Source organism: Rhinoderma darwinii, chromosome 12 (assembly GCF_050947455.1).
Source record: "Rhinoderma darwinii isolate aRhiDar2 chromosome 12, aRhiDar2.hap1, whole genome shotgun sequence".
Lineage (NCBI taxonomy): Eukaryota > Metazoa > Chordata > Amphibia > Anura > Rhinodermatidae > Rhinoderma > Rhinoderma darwinii.
Window position 1 is genome coordinate 50,671,341 of NC_134698.1, and position 19,153 is coordinate 50,690,493.

Here is a 19,153-nt window from a genome sequence, read left to right on the forward strand (position 1 = left end):
ACTGTAGATTTTAATGTAAAATCTGGTTGCATCAAAAAACGTAGTTAAAAATTCCACAAAAAAAACATTCAAGAACGTAGCAAAACACTGCAGTTGACTGCAGCCTAATAGCATTAAAGATCCCCTAGGTGTTTTTATTTTATAGTACAATTTATCAAAGCATTGACTTCAAACACCTCTAATGTATGTCTAGAAATTATTCCTACCCCTTCACCCAGTGGTGGATTAAGTAGACCATAGGCCCAGGGCTGTTATCCAAACTTGGGCCCCCCTACTCAACCGCCGCCCTGCCGTGCCGTAACTATTGCTAACACTATCTTTTTGTGCAAGCATTAAAAAATGAGTGTTACGATTCCCCTTGTCAAAGGGCTGTATCCCTACATACTGACAGTCTCCAACCATCGCTGACAGTATCACACTGTGCAGGAACACAGCCTCCTGACAAGGGGAATTGTCTATCAGTCCTGGACAACGTCTCAGATTCTAGTTTTTTGTTTTTTTTTCTTTTTCATCCGGTCTAGAGTTCATGACGTCTTCTCCCAGCCATGACCCATTTCTGCAGAATTTGTCACTCAGATGTCTTTGGCTCCTTACATTTCCATAATTTCCACAACTTTAAATGAAGATGAAATTATCATGGTGCCACACTCTGTGCCCCTAAATATAAAAGCACCATACACTGCGCCCCTGACTAAAATAGTACCAAACACTGTGCCCCTGAATATAATAATACCACACACTGAACCCCTGAATATAATTAATATAGCCCTCCTTGTATATAGTGTCACACAGCACTCCCCCTTGTATAAAGCGCCACACAGTGCTCCCCCTTGTATATAGTGCCACACAGTGCTCCCCCTTGTATATAGTGCCACACAGCGCTTCCCCCTTGTATATAGTGCCACACAGCACTTCCCCCTTATATTTAGCGCCACACAGATATTCCCCCCCTGTATATAGGGCCCCCCAGCACTTCCCCCCTTGTATATAGGGCCATACAGCGCTCCCCCCTTGTATATAGTGCCTCAGAGCGCTCCCCCCTTATATATAGGGCCACACAGCACTCCCCCATGCCACACAGCGCTCCCCCCCTTGTATATAGGGACACACAGCGCTCACCCCCTACACAGCATCCCCCCCTTGTATATAGGGCCACACAGTGCTTTCCCCGCTATCCCCCTAAAAAAAAAAATATATATATATATATATATACTTACCTTGCCCCGTTCCCGCTCCGGCCAGACCCATGCGCATCCTCCGGGCCGGACGCATTCGCAGACCGGCATGATGCAGTATGTCATCACGCCGGCCTGCGCAGGGAGTATTCCTAGGCCTGCAGCCCTTTTAGTATTAATTTGTATATGAGTCCTGCAGACTCAGACCCAAGTGAATGAGGTCTCCTCCGGTGCTAGCGATGCCACTGGGCATGAGGGGGCCTGTGCGATTTGGCCATGGGCTCCCTGGGAGTCTTGGGTCTCGGGCAGCCGCCCAAACCGCCCTAATGAGAATCCGCCACTGCCTTCACCACTGTATAGAGAAAAGCCAATTAAAGAATCCTGTGGACCCTCAAAAAATGGTATTGAGAGTGACTGTCTTTTTTATCCATCAGACTATTTACTTTCCATTATTTGTTTTAGATGTGTGAACTACTTCATTACTTCTGTGACTGTGAGCTGAAGCATCGTGTCGAGTCTATTGTTTCCTTTTCTGACAACTTTGTGTCAAAGCTTCAGTACAATCAGAAGTTCCGTTACAATGAACTGATGCTAGCACTGAACATGTCTGCTGCCATGACGGCCAAGAAAACAAGGGAGTTCCGCTCTCCTCCACAGGAACAGGTAATATTATGACCAAAGGAAGCCTTTTTTGCTTTTTCAAGCCATCTCTAGCAGAAAAAATAATATTTTTTTTCTTTTCTCTTTAGATTAATATGCTTTTAAATTTCCCCCAACAAGAAGATAGCCCCTGCCCTGAAGAGATACGCGATGAACTGTATGAGTTCCATGAGGATCTTCTTATGCACTGTGGTAATTATAAAATAAATGTGACTCAGGAGTCACAAATCACAGCTTTCTTAAAACCTGGCTCCAGGGTTAAAAACAATATAACTGGCACTGGTAACATGTGACTGGCTCATTATCATACAGCAACAATTTGGCATTACTGTAAACATTATAGATATAAACTGCGCCTCAGTTCATTATCACTGACACTAAACTCTGCAACATCAAGAGCAGGGTCCGTTTTAGACAAAGTTTGGCCCTGGGCAAAGTTAAAAGTGGGGCCCCAAATGCTGAATTACTGTATCAATAGTGCTGTCAATTCAGAAGTCTATGTGCAGAAAACTGCATCAGTGATTTCTAGTGCGTCCAGGACTGTTGCAAGCCCCAAAGCATATGTCCCCCCTCTCTCATAAAAAAATTATTTATATACATATACATTTATTAAATCATATCACTATACCACATTAAATATTACCTGCATACTGTTACTGTATGTAAGTATGTAATACTATATAAGTTCCAAATAATACCGCCACACCATAACCACATAGTGACTGAATAATATCCCCATACTGTTGCTGAATAAAACCGCCACACCATAACCACATAGCGACAGTATAATATTATCATACTGTTACTGAATAATACAGCCACACCATAACCACATAGTGACTGAATAACACCCCCAATCTGTTACTGAATAATACAGCCACACCATAACCACATAGTGACTGAATAACACCCCCAATCTGTTACTTAATAAAAACCACCATACAAAAAACAATATTACCACATATAGTGGTAGGTGGCAGTTCTACACAGGAGCTCTGCAGCTGATATAAGTGATTACAACACATTTATATCTAGTGACTCACCGTTTTCCCTAATTAGAGTCGTTCACCTTTTTTTCTCCATCCGGCCCAGACCAATTACAACTTATTCCAACTATGACTCGTCTCTGCAGAAATTGACACACAGACATGTGGTTTCTTGCTTTTCCAGCACCCTCCCCACCTATACTCCATACTCTAAACAAACTTGTAGTCAACTGTGCCACAGATGGTAATAATGAACCCATAGTGCTCGACACAATAAATGTGCACCATCAGTAATCGTGCCCACTTTGTGCCCCCACAGTAATTGTGCCCCCTGTAGATAGCGCCACTGCATCCTTTGTAAATTGCATCACACAGCCTCCTGTAGATAGCGCCACACACAGCCTCCTGTAGATAGCGCCACACACAACCCCATGTAGATAGCGCCACACACAGTCCCCCTTGTAGATAGCATCTCACACACAGCCCCCCTTGTAGATGGCATCACACACACAGCCACCCCTTGTAGATAGTGCCACACACAGCCCCCCCTTGTATTTAGTGCCACACTGCCCTCCACCTTGTATATAGTGCCACAGAGCCCCCACCCCCCCAAAAAAAAACTACAACTGTACTTACCTAGACCCGTTCCTGCAACGGATGGAGGGCTTCACAGCCTCCGGGCGGAATTCTTGCGTAGGTCAGCGTGATGCAGTGACATCATCACGATGGCCTGCGCAGAGATTCTTCCCAGCACCTTATAGGCTGCAGGCCTAACGTGGCCTGTAACCTATAATCAATTGTATCTGCATCCTGAGGATGCAGATACAATAGTATGTAGCAGTCGCTAGCACTGCTCCCCCCTTTGCTAGCGACGTCACTGGGGCATGAGGGGGGCCCGTGCTACCTGGCCTATAAATGTTATGTGCCAATTGCTCAGTTTGCCACCCCCCTAACGCCGGCCCTAGTCAAGGGTATGTTCACACGTACTGAATAATACGAGGCTGATTTCAAGAGAAAGCAGTCTCTGAATCCAGGTGTTTTTGGAGCTGATTATCAAAGCGTTTTTGGTGTTTGCAAGCATATTTCGAGGCGTATTTTGAAGCATATTTTGAGGTGTATTTTGAGGTGTATTTTGAAGCATAGTTCAAGGCGTATTTTTAAGCATAGTTCAAGGCGTATTTTGAAGCATATTTTAAGGCGTATTTTTAAGCATATTTTGAGGTGTATTTTGCAGCATATTTTGAGGTGTATTTTGAAGCACATTTTGAGGTGTATTTTCTTTAAGAATTTTTTTGTAATGTCAATGCAAAATCAGCTCCAAAAACGGCTCAAGAAGTGACATGCCACTACTTTTTACAATGCGTATTTTTAATTCAGCAGCATAAAAATATACCTCATATGAACTGCACAGTGTATTTCCCATTGAAATCAATGGAAAACTGTTCGCAGACATATTTCAAGTGTATTTTACAGCGTAACGCTTCGAAATACCCCTGAAAATAAGCCGTGTGAACATGCCCTAGCTGATCACGAGCGTGAGTATTGTTTCTTACATACGACTTGCCATACGTCTCACGCGTCTCTGTCGAGTTCATGCGGCATTCACAGAAGAACATAACGGAAACCATGACAGAAACGCGACAAAACCTATAATGTGACATCTGGCTCTTCCGTTATTTTCGTATACGTCTCTGATTTCATGCAAGAAAAAAAATAAATGATGCCATGTTCCATCAGATGCCATATTAAAAAGGTATTTTTTCCTAGAAGCATTGCTTTTAGAGGAGAATACCTCAGTATATTGACGTACAGTAGCATATAGATTGTCTGTGGCCCTATCCTACCCTGTTCGTGACTTCATCACTAAACTTTTGTAGATGATAACATTACATACATGTTATTTTTATGTATAAATCAATTAATGTTATTTATTTTTTTTCAATTTTACTTATTGTATTTATTTTTTTTACATCTTTTGGATTGTACAGTATTAAACTTTTTTTTATTTTTTTTTAAATAAAGGCATTCCACTTGATGAAGAGGAAGAAGAGGCGGAAGATGCGTCATGGACCGGTCGTCTTCGATCATTGATGTACAAAATCAAAGGCCGGCAAACTGAAGAGCAGGACCCAGCAGAGGAGGAGGAAAAATCTCCTAGTAAGTTATAGCTGAGGGAGGAACTGTGCAGCATTAATAGAGGAAAGGATGGCTTGGAAAAAAAGCAACTGCTAAGAATATAGCAGGTTTCATAGTTTATTATGTTGTAACCAGAATGAGTTAATGACATGAAAGGTGTTTATATTGCTTTAAGCCCCTTAACATAGCATCTCCTAATGCCTGAGATTATTGACGCCATGTCCGTGGATTTGGCAGGTTTAGAAGACATCTGATGCAGAAGGTTAATCCTTTACAATCTCTGCTAATATCTGATAGTAAACTAAAATTAAAATGATAGGATCTTATTAGAGTGACAGAAAGCCTTTCCTAACACAGACCTTTCCAGATCAGGCTCAGGACTCCGCTACCAGGACTAATTTTAGGTGTAGTTAGAAGCATCAGATTTCAATAAGGTTAGACATTCAGTGTGAGAAAATAACTGCTTTGTTATTGCTGAAGGACTGTACCACCTGTCGGTACCTCTGAAGCATCTGTACACTGAAATGACTTGGATGCCTTGGGTGCACCACATATATGTTTGGCCACATAATTCAAATGTTTAGACTCATTTCTAACTCAAGAAAGTGTGCTGGTGTAAGCAAAATACTACTGGATATCGATACTCCAGCAGTCGTAAATCATTGCTATCACCATAACAAATTTGTAGCTTGATGGACATATGGAAAAGTTGTCTACCATCCAAATACCCTTTCCAACCAGACATCTATTTGTTTGACAGCTGATCGAATAGAAAGAATCATCATTGCCGGCTATCCAATCAATATGGAAGGGATTTTTATAGTATAAGCTTCTTCTGAGATTTCATTTTAAAAGGACTTGAAGATGAGAAAAGCTTATATTTGTTATAGTTTACTACAGAGATTTTCCTTCTTTTTTTTATGTAGCAATCTTTTTCATGAGGTAAGGATCCACCGACACAGATGCGGTTGTTTTTGACAGGAAAAATAGCGTGGCATGCAGCACTATTTTTCCTGTTAAAACGACGGACACCTAGAAGGAAATTCAACGGAGCCCATTATAAGTCATTGGGGTATGTCGGGTGCCGTTGGTGTTTGTTGTCGACAGACCTGTCACATCGTTGTTTCTTCCATTATGAACGGAAGCCTCAAAATAGGTGTGAACGGAGCATAATGTTGTGTTCACATCAGCGTCGGGCTTCCATTCATGGGTTCCGTTCGACCTTTCCATCGGTGGAACCGATGAACAGAAACAATAGCTTAGGGCCTGTTCACATCACCGTTCATTTCCGTTCCGGGGTTCCGTCTGAGGTTTCCGTCAAGTGAACCCCGCAACAGAAAGTGAAAGTGAAAGCACGGCTTCCGTTTCAGTCACCATTGATCTCAATGGTGACGGAAACATCGCTAATGCTTTCCGTTCGTCACCATTCTGGCAGGTTTCCGGTTTTCCGACGGAATCAATAGCGCAGTCGACTCTGCTATTGTATAAGTCGGAAAACCGGGAACCTGCCGGAATGGTGACGAACGGAAAGCATTAGCGATGTTTCCGTCACCATTGAGATCAATGGTGACTGAAACGGAAGCTGTGCTTTCACTTTCACCCGACGGAAACCTCAGACGGAACCCCGGAACGGAAAGCGAACGGTGATGTGAACAGGCCCTTCGTCAACGAAGCTATTGTTTCCGCGAAAAAAAAAATTTAACTTTACAAAATGGAAACAAACAGAAAGCAACTGCAATGGAAGCATTACCATTGAAATCAATGGTAATGCAAACGGAAGCTTTAATTTCCGTGTGACAGAAAGGTCGAACGGAACCCATGAACGGAAGGCTGACGCTGATGTAAACAGGCCCTAAGAGGGCTTTCCCAATAGTTATAAAAACTATGTACAGGACTCCCATAAATTGCACAGAGAGGTTTTCATATGTCACATGCTGACCGTTTGTCGCAGTGGGGACACCTTTACTTTCCAATGTACAGTAGTCCTGTACATTCCACAGACGGCAAAGGGGGGGTGCATGTAAGGACCTGAGCACCACTTCAATGTTTACATACAGCGATGCTCAGGGCAGTAGGCACCGTGGGGATGTAGGATGGATGTATTTTTTTTTTTAACACGTCTTGGGAAAACATTCTTATTCTTTCTGAATAAGAGGGCTAGATTAAAAAAACAAAAAAAAAAACAAAGAGAAAACAGTTAAAAAACAACCCTTTAGCTGAAGTATTTTTGACATCCAGTTCTATATACATTTTGATGTTCCACAACTTACCTTTACGTGGCTTAGCACTTGCTATGTATTTTCACAATTTCTGCAGACATCAATACATCCTCATTTACTAAGCATTATGAAAATGTTGATCGTGACATCTAGTGGTAGTCAGCATGGTCTACAATGTATGTGTATGCTAGTACAGGCGGTTAACTGTTTTTGTGCAGAGCTACAATATGGTAATAGAACGTGTTCATCATTACATGTGGGATTTTTCATTATTATTATTTTTTTTAAACTAGTTTTATTGAAGAATACAATGACAGAGTCAAGCAATCATAAAAAAAATCATAACAGTAAAACTCGCTGTGAATAGTGATAGGTGACCACATCTAGGACATATGTAGCAGCAGAGTAGAAACAAAACAAAAAGAAGATATATACATGTAAGCACAAATGCAGGCACGAAGAATGTCACAGAGGCAGACACAGAAACAATTAGTTTGTTCTTTATTTGTTAAACAGATTTATATATCGTCTGGAAGGAATATATACCATAAGTTTCCACAATCTATTACGCTAAAAATAACCATATGAATAATTATTTAGAAACAAATATATAATTTAGAAAACAAATTTTACATTTCCATATTGAATAGTAAAACACTGAGTAAAACGAATACTGAAAGGGACTTTTCTCAACCTTTCCAAGCCAAGTAACCCCTAATAAGTCCCAATGGATTACCTCCAAGGAAACGATCTGTATAATAAAGTGGTAGATCATGTGCCCATTTTATGTATTCCTCATACACAGTAAATACAATGGTGGGGAACTTGTCTCCCACCCATGAGTTAGAAGCAAACTTGCCAATATTTTAACAATTTTTTTTTTTATTACATAAACCAGGCTCCTTTATAGGGGCCACACACCTTTTAAAAGGCTCCTCCTCACCTTAATGTTCTTGAATCATGAGCAGTGCACATGAACTGTTCAGATGCCCGACACACCCATAAATCCTGTTCAGACCCCAGATGCACTAAAGAGACCCCACAAAGGTTTTTTTTCAGACACTAGACTCAAACCCCACACACTGACGACAACCCCTCACACCTTGCACACGAGTATTATTACTATTATAATTAGTACTACCCCATGTACGTTTCATATAGAAATAAAGCAGGTTGCCAATTAATTTATTCCTATCATATATAATTTATAAAGTGATAGAGCCTCGTTAATTATTGGGGGACACAGCACCATGGCTATATGCTCCTACCACTAGGAGGCGACACTACGTAGAAAGAGTTATGGCTCCACCCAGGCAGGCCATACCCTTCCCACAGAAACTAGCTAATTCAGTTTTTCACCTATTGATGTAGGTGGCAGACATGACCTGATTATTTTTTTTTTCTTTCCTTTGCTGCAGGTGGGTTTTCAGCCTGTTTACAGTCTATGTCAACCCCTTGTGGGTGTTGGGAAACTAGGCAGTCCTCTGCTCTATTTCTCCCTATCCGCCAGTCACCTAACTTATATTTTCTGCTGCTGTAAACGGAGTGCCAGTACCCCACTACATATGCGAGGTTACTAAGGAGGTGACCTTGCACGCACCCGAGAGGGTAAGAATGTTCCCATCCCCCTCTCTTTCTTCTGCTGTCTAGGGAAGTGCTGTGAGTTCCTTCTTTAGGGGATGTTTTTATTGGGGAGGGAATCCTTCTCTAAGGAGGTTTCTAGGGGTTTAGTCTTTACTTACGCCTGAGGATTTGTTTCTGGTCTTTTGCGGGATGGTCAACATGCTCACTTCTCATCTCATCATCGCTGCAGCCCGGCTTTCTAGTTTAATCTCCTGCTTGTGTTCAGCCCAGGTGGCAGTTGTTATCTCTGTTTTTGCTCAGCCCCCGGCCTTTCAGGTGTACCTTTTCAGCCTATGGCAGTTTTGTATGGAATCCTTAAGGTCGTCATCACATTGGGAGAAATGCTCTCTTACTTCGGCATTCACGATTCATATCTCTACATCCCCATCGCAAGGACCCACTAACGTTTCCTTTGTTTCGCGGTAGGTTCGCTACATTTCGAATTTGTTTCTCTCCCTTTTAGGCTTACCACGTCTCCTTAGGTGTTTATTAATGTCATGTTGACTCACATTGCGCTTCTCCACGCCAGGAGAGTCGCTGTCATTCCTTACCTGGATACGACCTTTTGGTTAAGGCAACCTCCAGAGAGGAGAATCTTCACAGTCTCCAGAACTCTCAGGACACTCTGAGATGGTTTGGAGGGTTCATTAAAAGGAAAAATCCTCATTGGTCCCAACTCAGAGCATGAAGTTTTTGGACAGATACTCAACACCAGGACAGCAAGGCTCTTTCTTACGGTGGAAAAGGTAGCCTCCACTCGAACTGAGGTGAGTCTACGTCCCCAGGACACTCTTTGATCTACATGTTTTTTTGCATGTGAGTGCTTGGCATAGCGGTGTCGATCTGCGAGGTGGTTCCATAAGCACAGTTCCACTCCAGGTTCCTGCAGAGCGCAATCCTTTTAATGCTGGAACAAGTCTCAGGACTCGCTGGTCAAATTGATTTTTTCTGCCCGCTCAGGTCCATTTGGTGGTTGCGATGGTGGCAGACCTCACCAACCATCTTGATGGGTCAGTCTTCTCCTACACTCCATTGGCTTGTCATCTCAAGAGATGCCAGTCTGTCTGGATAGGGAGCAGTTTTCGGTCCTCACACAATTCAGGAAACTTGGCCGCAGGAAGGGAGGTCCTTGCAGTCGGTTTTAATTGAGGGCAATCTTCCTAGCCTTTTTCCCCTTTACTCTTTTTCAGGGTCGGGCTGTCAAGATCCAGACAGAGAACTACACTGTGGTTTTTTGTGTGACCCACCAGGGCGGAACCAGGGACAACTCTTTTGCAAGCTTCGCGAATCCCACTTTGGGCGGAGCAACATGGTCCATTTCTGTTAGCGGTCCACATACCAGCAGTGGACAATTGGGCCCAACAGTGGTCACGTAACCCAAAGGTGTTTCATCGCCTGTGCTAGAGGTGGGACTACCCAGATGTAAATCTCTTAGCATCCTGTCTCAACCACAAGTTTCCGAGCTACGTGGGCATGGCACAGGATCCCAAGGCCATCCACTCAACGTGCTGTTCACTCCATGGAGAGAGTACTCTTTCCTATATCTTTTCCCTTCACTTCTGCTCAAGAGACTTAAGAGGAAGGGATTTTCTGCGATTTTGGTGGCTCTGGACTTGCCTCTCTGGTTCTGGTACACAGATGTAATCTACCTTCTCGCTGACATGCCATTACGTCTACTGCTTCTTCCCGACATCCCTTCCCAAGGTTCGCTATGCCACCCCACTTTACCTCTGATGCATTTAATGGCTTTGCTGTGGAAGCTGAGGTTCTGAGACAGTCATCTAGACGATGTTGAAGGCCGGAAAACCTCAATCAGCCAAGTTGTACCACTGTACATGGTAGGCTTATATCCGCTGGTGTGAACGCAACAATTTCCGTCCGTTCCAGTGTTCCACACCTAGAGCTCTGTCATTCCTGCCTCTAACAGGGACTTGGTTTATCTTCCTTAAGGGGTCATATCTCTGCTAGGTCCAGTTTTTTTCAGAGAACTTTGGCTTTTCATTCTGAGGTAAAGACTTTTTGCAGGGGATTGCTCATGCAGTTCCTCCTTTCAGACATCCTAATATGACTTGGGATCTTAATTTTGTAGTCAGAGCTCTTCAGTTGGCTCCTTCCAGACCCTTGAGAGACATTTTGCTTTCCTGGAATGTGACTTTCACCTCCATGAGGCAGGTTTTTGTAGCTTGCTGCCTTGTCCTGCTAGTCACCTTTTTTAGTCGTCCATAAGGATCAGGTGGTGTTCCAACCTTTTTCATCTTTTTTACTAATGGTAGTCTCTACCTCCCACATTAATGAATACATTGTTCTCCCTTCTTTTTGCCCTTTGCCATCTCATCCAAGGGAACAGGCTTTACATTTTCTGGATTTGGTAAGAGCAGTCCGAATCTATTTGGCTGTGACAGAGTTGTTTTGGTATTTCAATTCTTTTTTTTTTTCTATTCCTAAAGGGTCCCGCAAGGGTTTGACAGCATCCAGGGCCACTATTGCGTGCTGGAACTGGTCTGTGATTTTGGAAACCCTTCGGTCCAAGGGTAAAGTAACTCCCCTTTGTGTTACTGCCCTTTCTGCAAAGGCTGTTGGTGCCTCCTGGGCATCAGGTATCAAGCTTCAGTTGAACAGGTGTGCAAGGCTGCTACCTGGGCTTCTGTGCACACTTTCACTAAGTTTTACCAAATTCATCCTTTGGTCTCTGCTGATGCCAGTCTGGATCGCAGAGTGTTGTAGGCAGCTCTGTGTTAGGCTGGTCGTATGGCTGTACTTGTAATTTTTTTTTCCTACCCTTTGGGACTGCATTAGGATGTCCCATGGTTCTGTATCTCCCAATGTTTAATGAGAAAACAAGATTTTTGTACTTACTGTAAAATATGTTATTCCTTGAATCCATTGGGGGATAGAAAGCCTGCCCTCTCATTTTTTTGATGTTTATTCTAGGCCCGGTACCTGTAATTCTGTTCAGTTTTCTTAAGGGACTGTGGACATGTTTGTATTTTTGCTATTGTACGAACTGAATTTACCCCAGTGTCTGCGAGAAGGGTATGGACTCCTGGGCAGAGCCAAGACTCTTTCTTACAAAGTGTCGCCTCCTAGTGGCAGGACCATATATCCATTATGCTGTGTCCCCCAATGAATTCATTGAGAAATAGATTTAGCAGTGAGATCCAAAATCTTGTTATTTTTTTGTATAGTGGTAGAGCAGGCAGGCATTTCATGTAGTCCCCCATATAAATTTCATAGGCAGGGTGAATGCTAGTTTGTTGTGCATAATTTATCTTTGGGGGGTTATGAAGGCTGTTTTAATATGAACTAATCTGCGAATAGCTAATTTTACCTAATGTGTGGAGACTTATTCCTCTACCACTTTACATAGTATAGGGGGAATACTTTAAATAGCCTCCTGCTCTACCACTGTATTGTAGTCGTAGAGCAGGCAGACATTTTATGAATTCCCTCCATATAAGTTTCAAATAGTGGTAAAGCAGGCATCCTTTTCATGCAATGCGCTAAAAAAAAATTATATGTACCCTTATGAAATATATGAGGTGTAAAGCCAGCTTTACCACTATATGGAAATTGCACATTACAGAGCAGGTGGCCATTTCATGTATAGCCCCATAGTGAATAACCACACTGGTAAAGGGACACATCTCCACACATATTGAGGTAAAATTAGCAGATTAGTTTATAATAAAAAAACAATATTGCCATTATTAACCCCTACACAGAGAATTTTGTACAGTAAACTTGAAACCCAATATCTACCCTGACCCCATATTCAACAGACCCAATGTGACCAGAAAGCCAACCCACCTAGCAAATGTCCAAAAGTTTTTAGAAGCCTCCCCACCCCAACTCCAATATACCCCCCTCGTCTTAACAGGTGGATAAAGGCAGACCTAACGATGGCGGCTGAAGCGGCGGCTGTCACGGCTGCGAGGATATCAGATAATTAAGCACAGGTGGTGGCGGGGCTTACAGCAGCTCGGTCGACTTTAGGAGCTGACGTGACTCACAGGTGGCGCCTTCTGATTGTAGACTTTGTTTCCTCATCTTCTCCATCCGGTCCATACCACCATGACAACTTCACCTGACGACTGCAGAATTTGCTTCCCAGAAATGTTTGATGTGTGTCACCTATATCTTTTATACTGAAAAAAAATTCATAAATAAGCCCCACTCTCAAATATTTTGATAGGCCGTCATAATTTCTGGCTAGTGCCCCCATAATAGAACTAGACACAATGATCTCATAACAACAGCTACAGTTTCATCATATTGGCAACCATGTTTCTTTCATAATGGCAACTGCAGTGCCCCTATATTAGGTGACATTGAGGCCCCCCTAAAGCAGGGTCAGTGACCGACAACTATGACAACGCCCCCAAAAATGTTAGCCAAAGTGCCCCCATGATCATGACATCCACAGTGTCCCATAAAAACTTTACCAATATAATTACATTTCTTTTCAGTGCCTCCACTATTTCATAGTGCAACAATTCACCCACACTCTAAGTGACAACCACGGTCTCCACATAACACTGAAATCCACGGATTTGCAGTTATACTTGCCCTCCCTGCTCCTCTTCAACTACGGGCATTGCCGCTCAGAGTCCTGACGCCGTCCAGCACCAGGACATTGTATGCACCACTACGTCCTCACGCTGGATGGCATCAGCACCTAAAATGACAGTGCCCAGAACTGAAAAGAGTCAAGAGGGTAAGTATACCTGCGCTCTTCGTAGGTAGAGCTATCTTTTGGTCTTTTTTTGTCAGCTGCAGAGCGTACTGTAATGGCAGGAAGGAGGTGAAGGGAAAGTGAGCCCTAATCTACCCACCGCCCTGTCCCTGCCTACTTGCAACGACCCGCCCTAGGCGACGGGGTACAACTGGGTGGCGGTCCCTACGCTGTCTAAGTGCACGGGAGAACAAACAGGGAACACGCAAATGAAGGGGCAGTAGCCCACGGAACGCCGCGAGGAAACGGAGCGGTGAATGAGTAGTCAGGACCAGGATGAAGTGGAGTATACCAACGTGAGCACGGAGAAGGAAGCAAGCTAGGGGCAAAGCGAAGCAGGTTAAGCGGAACTGCAGCAAGGCAGAAGCACGGCAGAAGCAGGCTGGAGCAAGCAGCAGTGGGGCCAGGAATCCAGAAGAATTACAAGCACTGAGGAAGAGAACACGGCAGGTAATAAAGGACAGGAGGCGGAGCTAACTCCGACTGACCAGGCCGCGATAGGCTCTCCCACTCCTGAGCCTGCAACCCTGGTTGGTGGGAGACGGTGTCAGTCTAACAGGTCTGGCCTCAGGTGTGGATTGATTAATCCCAGGAGTATACCTAGACGTAGTACCTGGCAGATCCCTAACAGTACTCCCCATTTTATGAGGGGCCACCGGACCCTTACTAAGAGGACCCGGTTTAGTAGGGAAGAGAAGGTGGAACCTCCTGATCAATACCCCAGCGTGAACATCACGGGCAGGTACCCAAGTCCTCTCCTCCGGCCCGTATCCTCTCCAATGGACCAGGTACTGGAGGGAGCCCTGGACCATCCTACTGTCCATAATCTTGGCCACCTCGAATTCCACCCCCTCAGGGGTGAGAACGGGAACAGGAGGTTTCCTCGAGGGGGACCAGGACGGGGAGCAGCGTTTAAGGAGGGAGGCATGGAAGACGTCATGTATGCGAAAGGATGGGGGCAGCTCCAGACGGAAGGATACAGGGTTGAGGACTTCAATGATCTTATAAGGTCCAATAAATCGTGGAGCAAACTTCCTGGACGGGACCTTAAGGCGCAAGTTCCTGGACGACAACCAGACCAAATCCCCGACGACAAACCGGGGGTTAGCAGAACGTCTACTATCAGCCTGAATCTTTTGTGCGCTCTGGGACGCCTCTAGGTTCTTCTGAACCTGGGCCCAGACTGTGCACAGTTCCCGATGAACATCCTCTACCTCAGGATTATTGGAACAACCAGGGGAAACAGAGGAGAACCTTGGGTTAAACCCGAAATTACAGAAAAACGGGGAGACCCCTGACGAGTTACTGACCCGGTTATTCAGGGAAAATTCAGCAAGGGGAAGGAATGAGACCCAATCGAATTGACAGTCAGAGATGAAACACCTTAAATATTGTTCCAGGGATTGGTTAGTCCTTTCCGTTTGGCCATTAGTTTCGGGATGGAAGGCGGAGGAGAAGGACAGATCAATCTCCAACTTTTTGCAAAAAGCTCTCCAAAATAAGGAAACAAATTGTACCCCTCTGTCAGAAACGATATTGACTAGGGCCCCATGGAGACGCAGGATGTGTTTCACAAACAAAGAAGCTAACGTCTTGGCGTTAGGTAGCTTCTTAAGGGGCACAAAGTGGCACATCTTGCTGAAGTGGTCTACTACCACCCACACCACCGACTTGCCCTGAGATGGGGGCAAATTGGTGATAAAATCCATGGAGATATGGGTCCAAGGTCTCTGGGGAATGGGCAAGGAACGTAGTAGGCCCGCAGGTCGGGACCTAGGGGTTTTGGACCTAGTGCAAACCTCACAAGCGGCGACGTAAGCCCTAACGTCTAAGATCATAGTACACCTACTTGTACTCACAAGGTGAGCTGGAGGTTCTCCTCCTCCTTTTTTCTACCCTAACATCTTTAGTCAACCCAGGCCACCAATAGTTTCTGGTAATGAGGTGTTTGGTGCCCAAGATGCCAGGATGACCAGATAGAGCGGAGTCATGGTTTTCCCTGAGTACCCTTAGCCGGTATTGCAGGGGAACAAACAGTTTGTCCCCAGGGACATTCCCGGGAGCTGAACCCTGATCAGCCGCAATCTCAGAAGCTAAATCAGAATCCGTGGCAGAAACGATTATACCAGGGGGTAAAATACAAGCAGGATCCTTCTCGGAAGGAGGATTGGCCATGAAACTACGTGACAGAGCATCAGCCTTAATATTCTTGGACCCAGCCCTATAGGTAACCAAGAAATTAAATCTGGTAAAGAATAGTGCCCACAGAGCTTGTCTAGGATTAAGCCTCCGGGCCGATTCTAGGAAAACCAGATTCTTGTGATCCGTAAGGTGTCTGGCCCCCTCCAGGAAGTGCCGCCACTCTTCAAAAGCCCATTTAATGGCTAGAAGTTCGCGGTTGCCAATATCATAGTTACTCTCTGTGGGCGAAAACTTCCTAGAGAAGTAAGCACAGGGGCGGAGATGGGTGAGGGAGCTGGTACCCTGGGACAAGACGGCCCCCACTCCCACCTCGGATGCGTCAACCTCCACAATAAATGGCTCCTCTTGGTTGGGCTGAATCAGCACGGGGGCCGAGATAAAGCACTTCTTGAGGGTCTCCAAGGCCTGGACGGCCTCAGGGGGCCAATGGAGGACATCAGCACCCTTGCGAGTAAGGTCCGTAAGAGGCTTAGCGACGACCGAGAAGTTGGCAATAAATCTCCTGTAATAGTTGGCGAACCCTAAAAAACACTGTAACGCCTTAAGGGAGGCAGGTTGGACCCATTCCGCCACAGCCTGAACCTTGGCAGGGTCCATGCGGAATTCATGAGGAGTGAGGATTTGCCCTAAAAATGGTATCTCCTGTACCCCAAAGACACATTTTTCAGTCTTAGCAAACAGATTATTCTCCCGAAGGACCTGGAGCACCTTCCTGACATGCTCCACGTGGGAGGACCAGTCCTTGGAAAACACCAGTATGTCATCAAGGTACACAACAAGAAAATTACCCAGGTAATCTCTCAGGATTTCATTAATAAAATTCTGGAAGACAGCAGGGGCATTACACAACCCAAAGGGCATGACCAGGTATTCAAAATGACCCTTGGGTGTGTTGAACGCAGTTTTCCACTCATCCCCCTCTTTGATGCGGATAAGGTTATATGCCCCCCGTAGATCGAACTTAGAAAACCATTGGGCTCCCTGAACCTGATTAAAAAGATCCGGAATCAAAGGAAGTGGGTACTGGTTCCTTACGGTGACCTTATTCAGTTTATGATAATCAATGCACGGCCTAAGACCACCATCCTTCTTCCCCACGAAGAAGAAGCCAGCACCTACAGGAGAAGTCGAGGGGCGAATGAAACCCTTGGCCAGGCATTCTTGGATATACACCCTCATAGCTTCACGTTCAGGACATGAAAGATTAAATATCCTACCCTTAGGAAGCTTGGCACCAGGCACCAAATCGATGGCGCAATCGTAATCTCTATGGGGGGGCAACACCTCGGAGGCCTCCTTAGAAAACACATCGGCGAAGTCCTGAACAAACTCCGGAAGCGTGTTTACCTCCTCCCGGGGAGAAATAGAGTTAACAGAAAGACATGACATAAGACATTCATTACCCCATTTGGTGAGATCCCCAGTATTCCAATCAAATGTGGGATTATGCAACTGCAACCAGGGAAGACCTAATACCAGATCAGACGATAATCCCTGCATCACCAGTACAGAGCACTGCTCCAAATGCATGGAGCCAACCAGGAGTTCAAAAACAGGAGTATGCTGAGTAAAATAACCATTAGCAAGGGGAGTTGAGTCGATACCTACTACAGGGATAGGATAAGGTAAATCAATAAAAGGCATCTTTAGAGACATAGCAAATTCCACAGACATGATATTAGCAGATGAGCCAGAATCCACGAAAGCACTGCCCGTGGCAGACCGGCCAGCAAACGAGACCTGAAAGGGAAGCAAAATTTTATTGCGTTTCACATTAACGGGAAATACCTGTGCGCCCAAGTGACCTCCCCGATGATCACTTAGGCGCGGAAGTTTTCCTGCTTTTTATTCTTGCGCCTGGGACAGGTGTTCAGTAGATGCTTGTCGCCCCCACAGTAGAAGCAGAGACCATTCATTCTTCGAAACTCCCTACGTTGTCGAGGGGACATGGAGGCCCCGAGTTGCATAGGTACCTCCGAGTCCTCCGTGGAGGGGCGAGGAGACGGGACCTCGGGGGGGATCGCAGAAAAGTCAGAGGGGAGCACATTGAAACGTTCAAGCTGACGTTCCCTGAGACGTCGGTCAAGTCGTACTGCTAGGGCCATAACCTGGTCAAGGGAGTCAGAAGAGGGGTAGCTAACCAGCAGATCCTTCAGGGCGTCAGATAATCCTAACCTAAACTGGCACCTTAGGGCCGGATCGTTCCACCGAGAAGCTACGCACCACTTTCTAAAATCAGAACAGTATTCCTCAACCGGTCTCCTACCCTGATGTAAGGTCACCAGCTGACTCTCGGCTAAAGCAGTCCTGTCAGTCTCGTCGTAAATGAGTCCGAGGGCAGAGAAAAAACGATCAACAGAGGAAAGTTCAGGGGCGTCAGGAGCCAAGGAGAAGGCCCACTCTTGGGGCCCTTCCTGGAGTCGGGATATGATGATACCCACCCGCTGGTTCTCGGAACCTGAGGAGTGGGGTTTTAGGCGGAAATACAGTCTGCAACTCTCCCGGAAGGAGAGAAACGTCTTACGGTCCCCTGAGAACCGGTCAGGTAACTTGAGGTCGGGTTCTAGAGGTGAGGTGAGGGGTACTACTAAGGCAGCGTCACCCTGGTTGACCCTCTGGGCCAGGGCCTTGACCTGTAGGGAGAGGCCCTGCATCTGCTGGGTCAGGGTCTCAAGGGGGTCCATGATAGCGTCAGCGTAGGAGAAATGGTAGACTAGGTATAGGCTTGTAATTATGTACTGGCAGGAAGGAGGTGAAGGGAAAGTGAGCCCTAATCTACCCACCGCCCTGTCCCTGCCTACTTGCAACGACCCGCCCTAGGCGACGGGGTACAACTGGGCGGCGGTCCCTACGCTGTCTAAGTGCACGGGAGAACAAACAGGGAACACGCAAGGGAAGGGGCAGTAGCCCACGGAACGCCGCGAGGAAACGGAGCGGTGAATGAGTAGTCAGGACCAGGATGAAGTGGAGTATACCAACGTGAGCACGGAGAAGGAAGCAAGCTAGGGGCAAAGCGAAGCAGGTTAAGCGGAACTGCAGCAAGGCAGAAGCATGGCAGAAGCAGGCTGGAGCAAGCAGCAGTGGGGCCAGGAATCCAGAAGAATTACAAGCACTGAGGAAGAGAACACGGCAGGTAATAAAGGACAGGGGGCGGAGCTAACTCCGACTGACCAGGCCGCGATAGGCTCTCCCACTCCTGAGCCTGCCACCCTGGTTGGTGGGAGACGGTGTCAGTCTAACAGGTCTGGCCTCAGGTGTGGATTGATTAATCCCAGGAGTATACCTAGACGTAGTACCTGGCAGATCCCTAACACGTACCCCCTGAGGTAGACATACTGGGCCTTGAAAACTTCTGCTGTATACAATATTACTGCAGAACTATTGCACCTAAATACTATTGGACTATAAAGTGCATTTTCC

General features: G+C 45.5%; 1 protein-coding gene across 4 annotated transcripts in view; it reads left to right on the plus strand.

The window, feature by feature from the left end:
* RYR3 (ryanodine receptor 3) overlaps positions 1-19,153 on the plus strand; it is a 658,838-nt gene that overhangs the window by 341,577 nt on the left and 298,108 nt on the right. For all 4 annotated transcript variants that reach the window (XM_075844915.1, XM_075844916.1, XM_075844917.1 and 1 more), the window contains 3 exons: positions 1,638-1,838; positions 1,925-2,027; positions 4,844-4,978. In XM_075844915.1, coding sequence (XP_075701030.1) covers positions 1,638-1,838; positions 1,925-2,027; positions 4,844-4,978 — 439 coding nt within the window. The remainder of the gene's footprint in view (positions 1-1,637; positions 1,839-1,924; positions 2,028-4,843; positions 4,979-19,153) is intronic.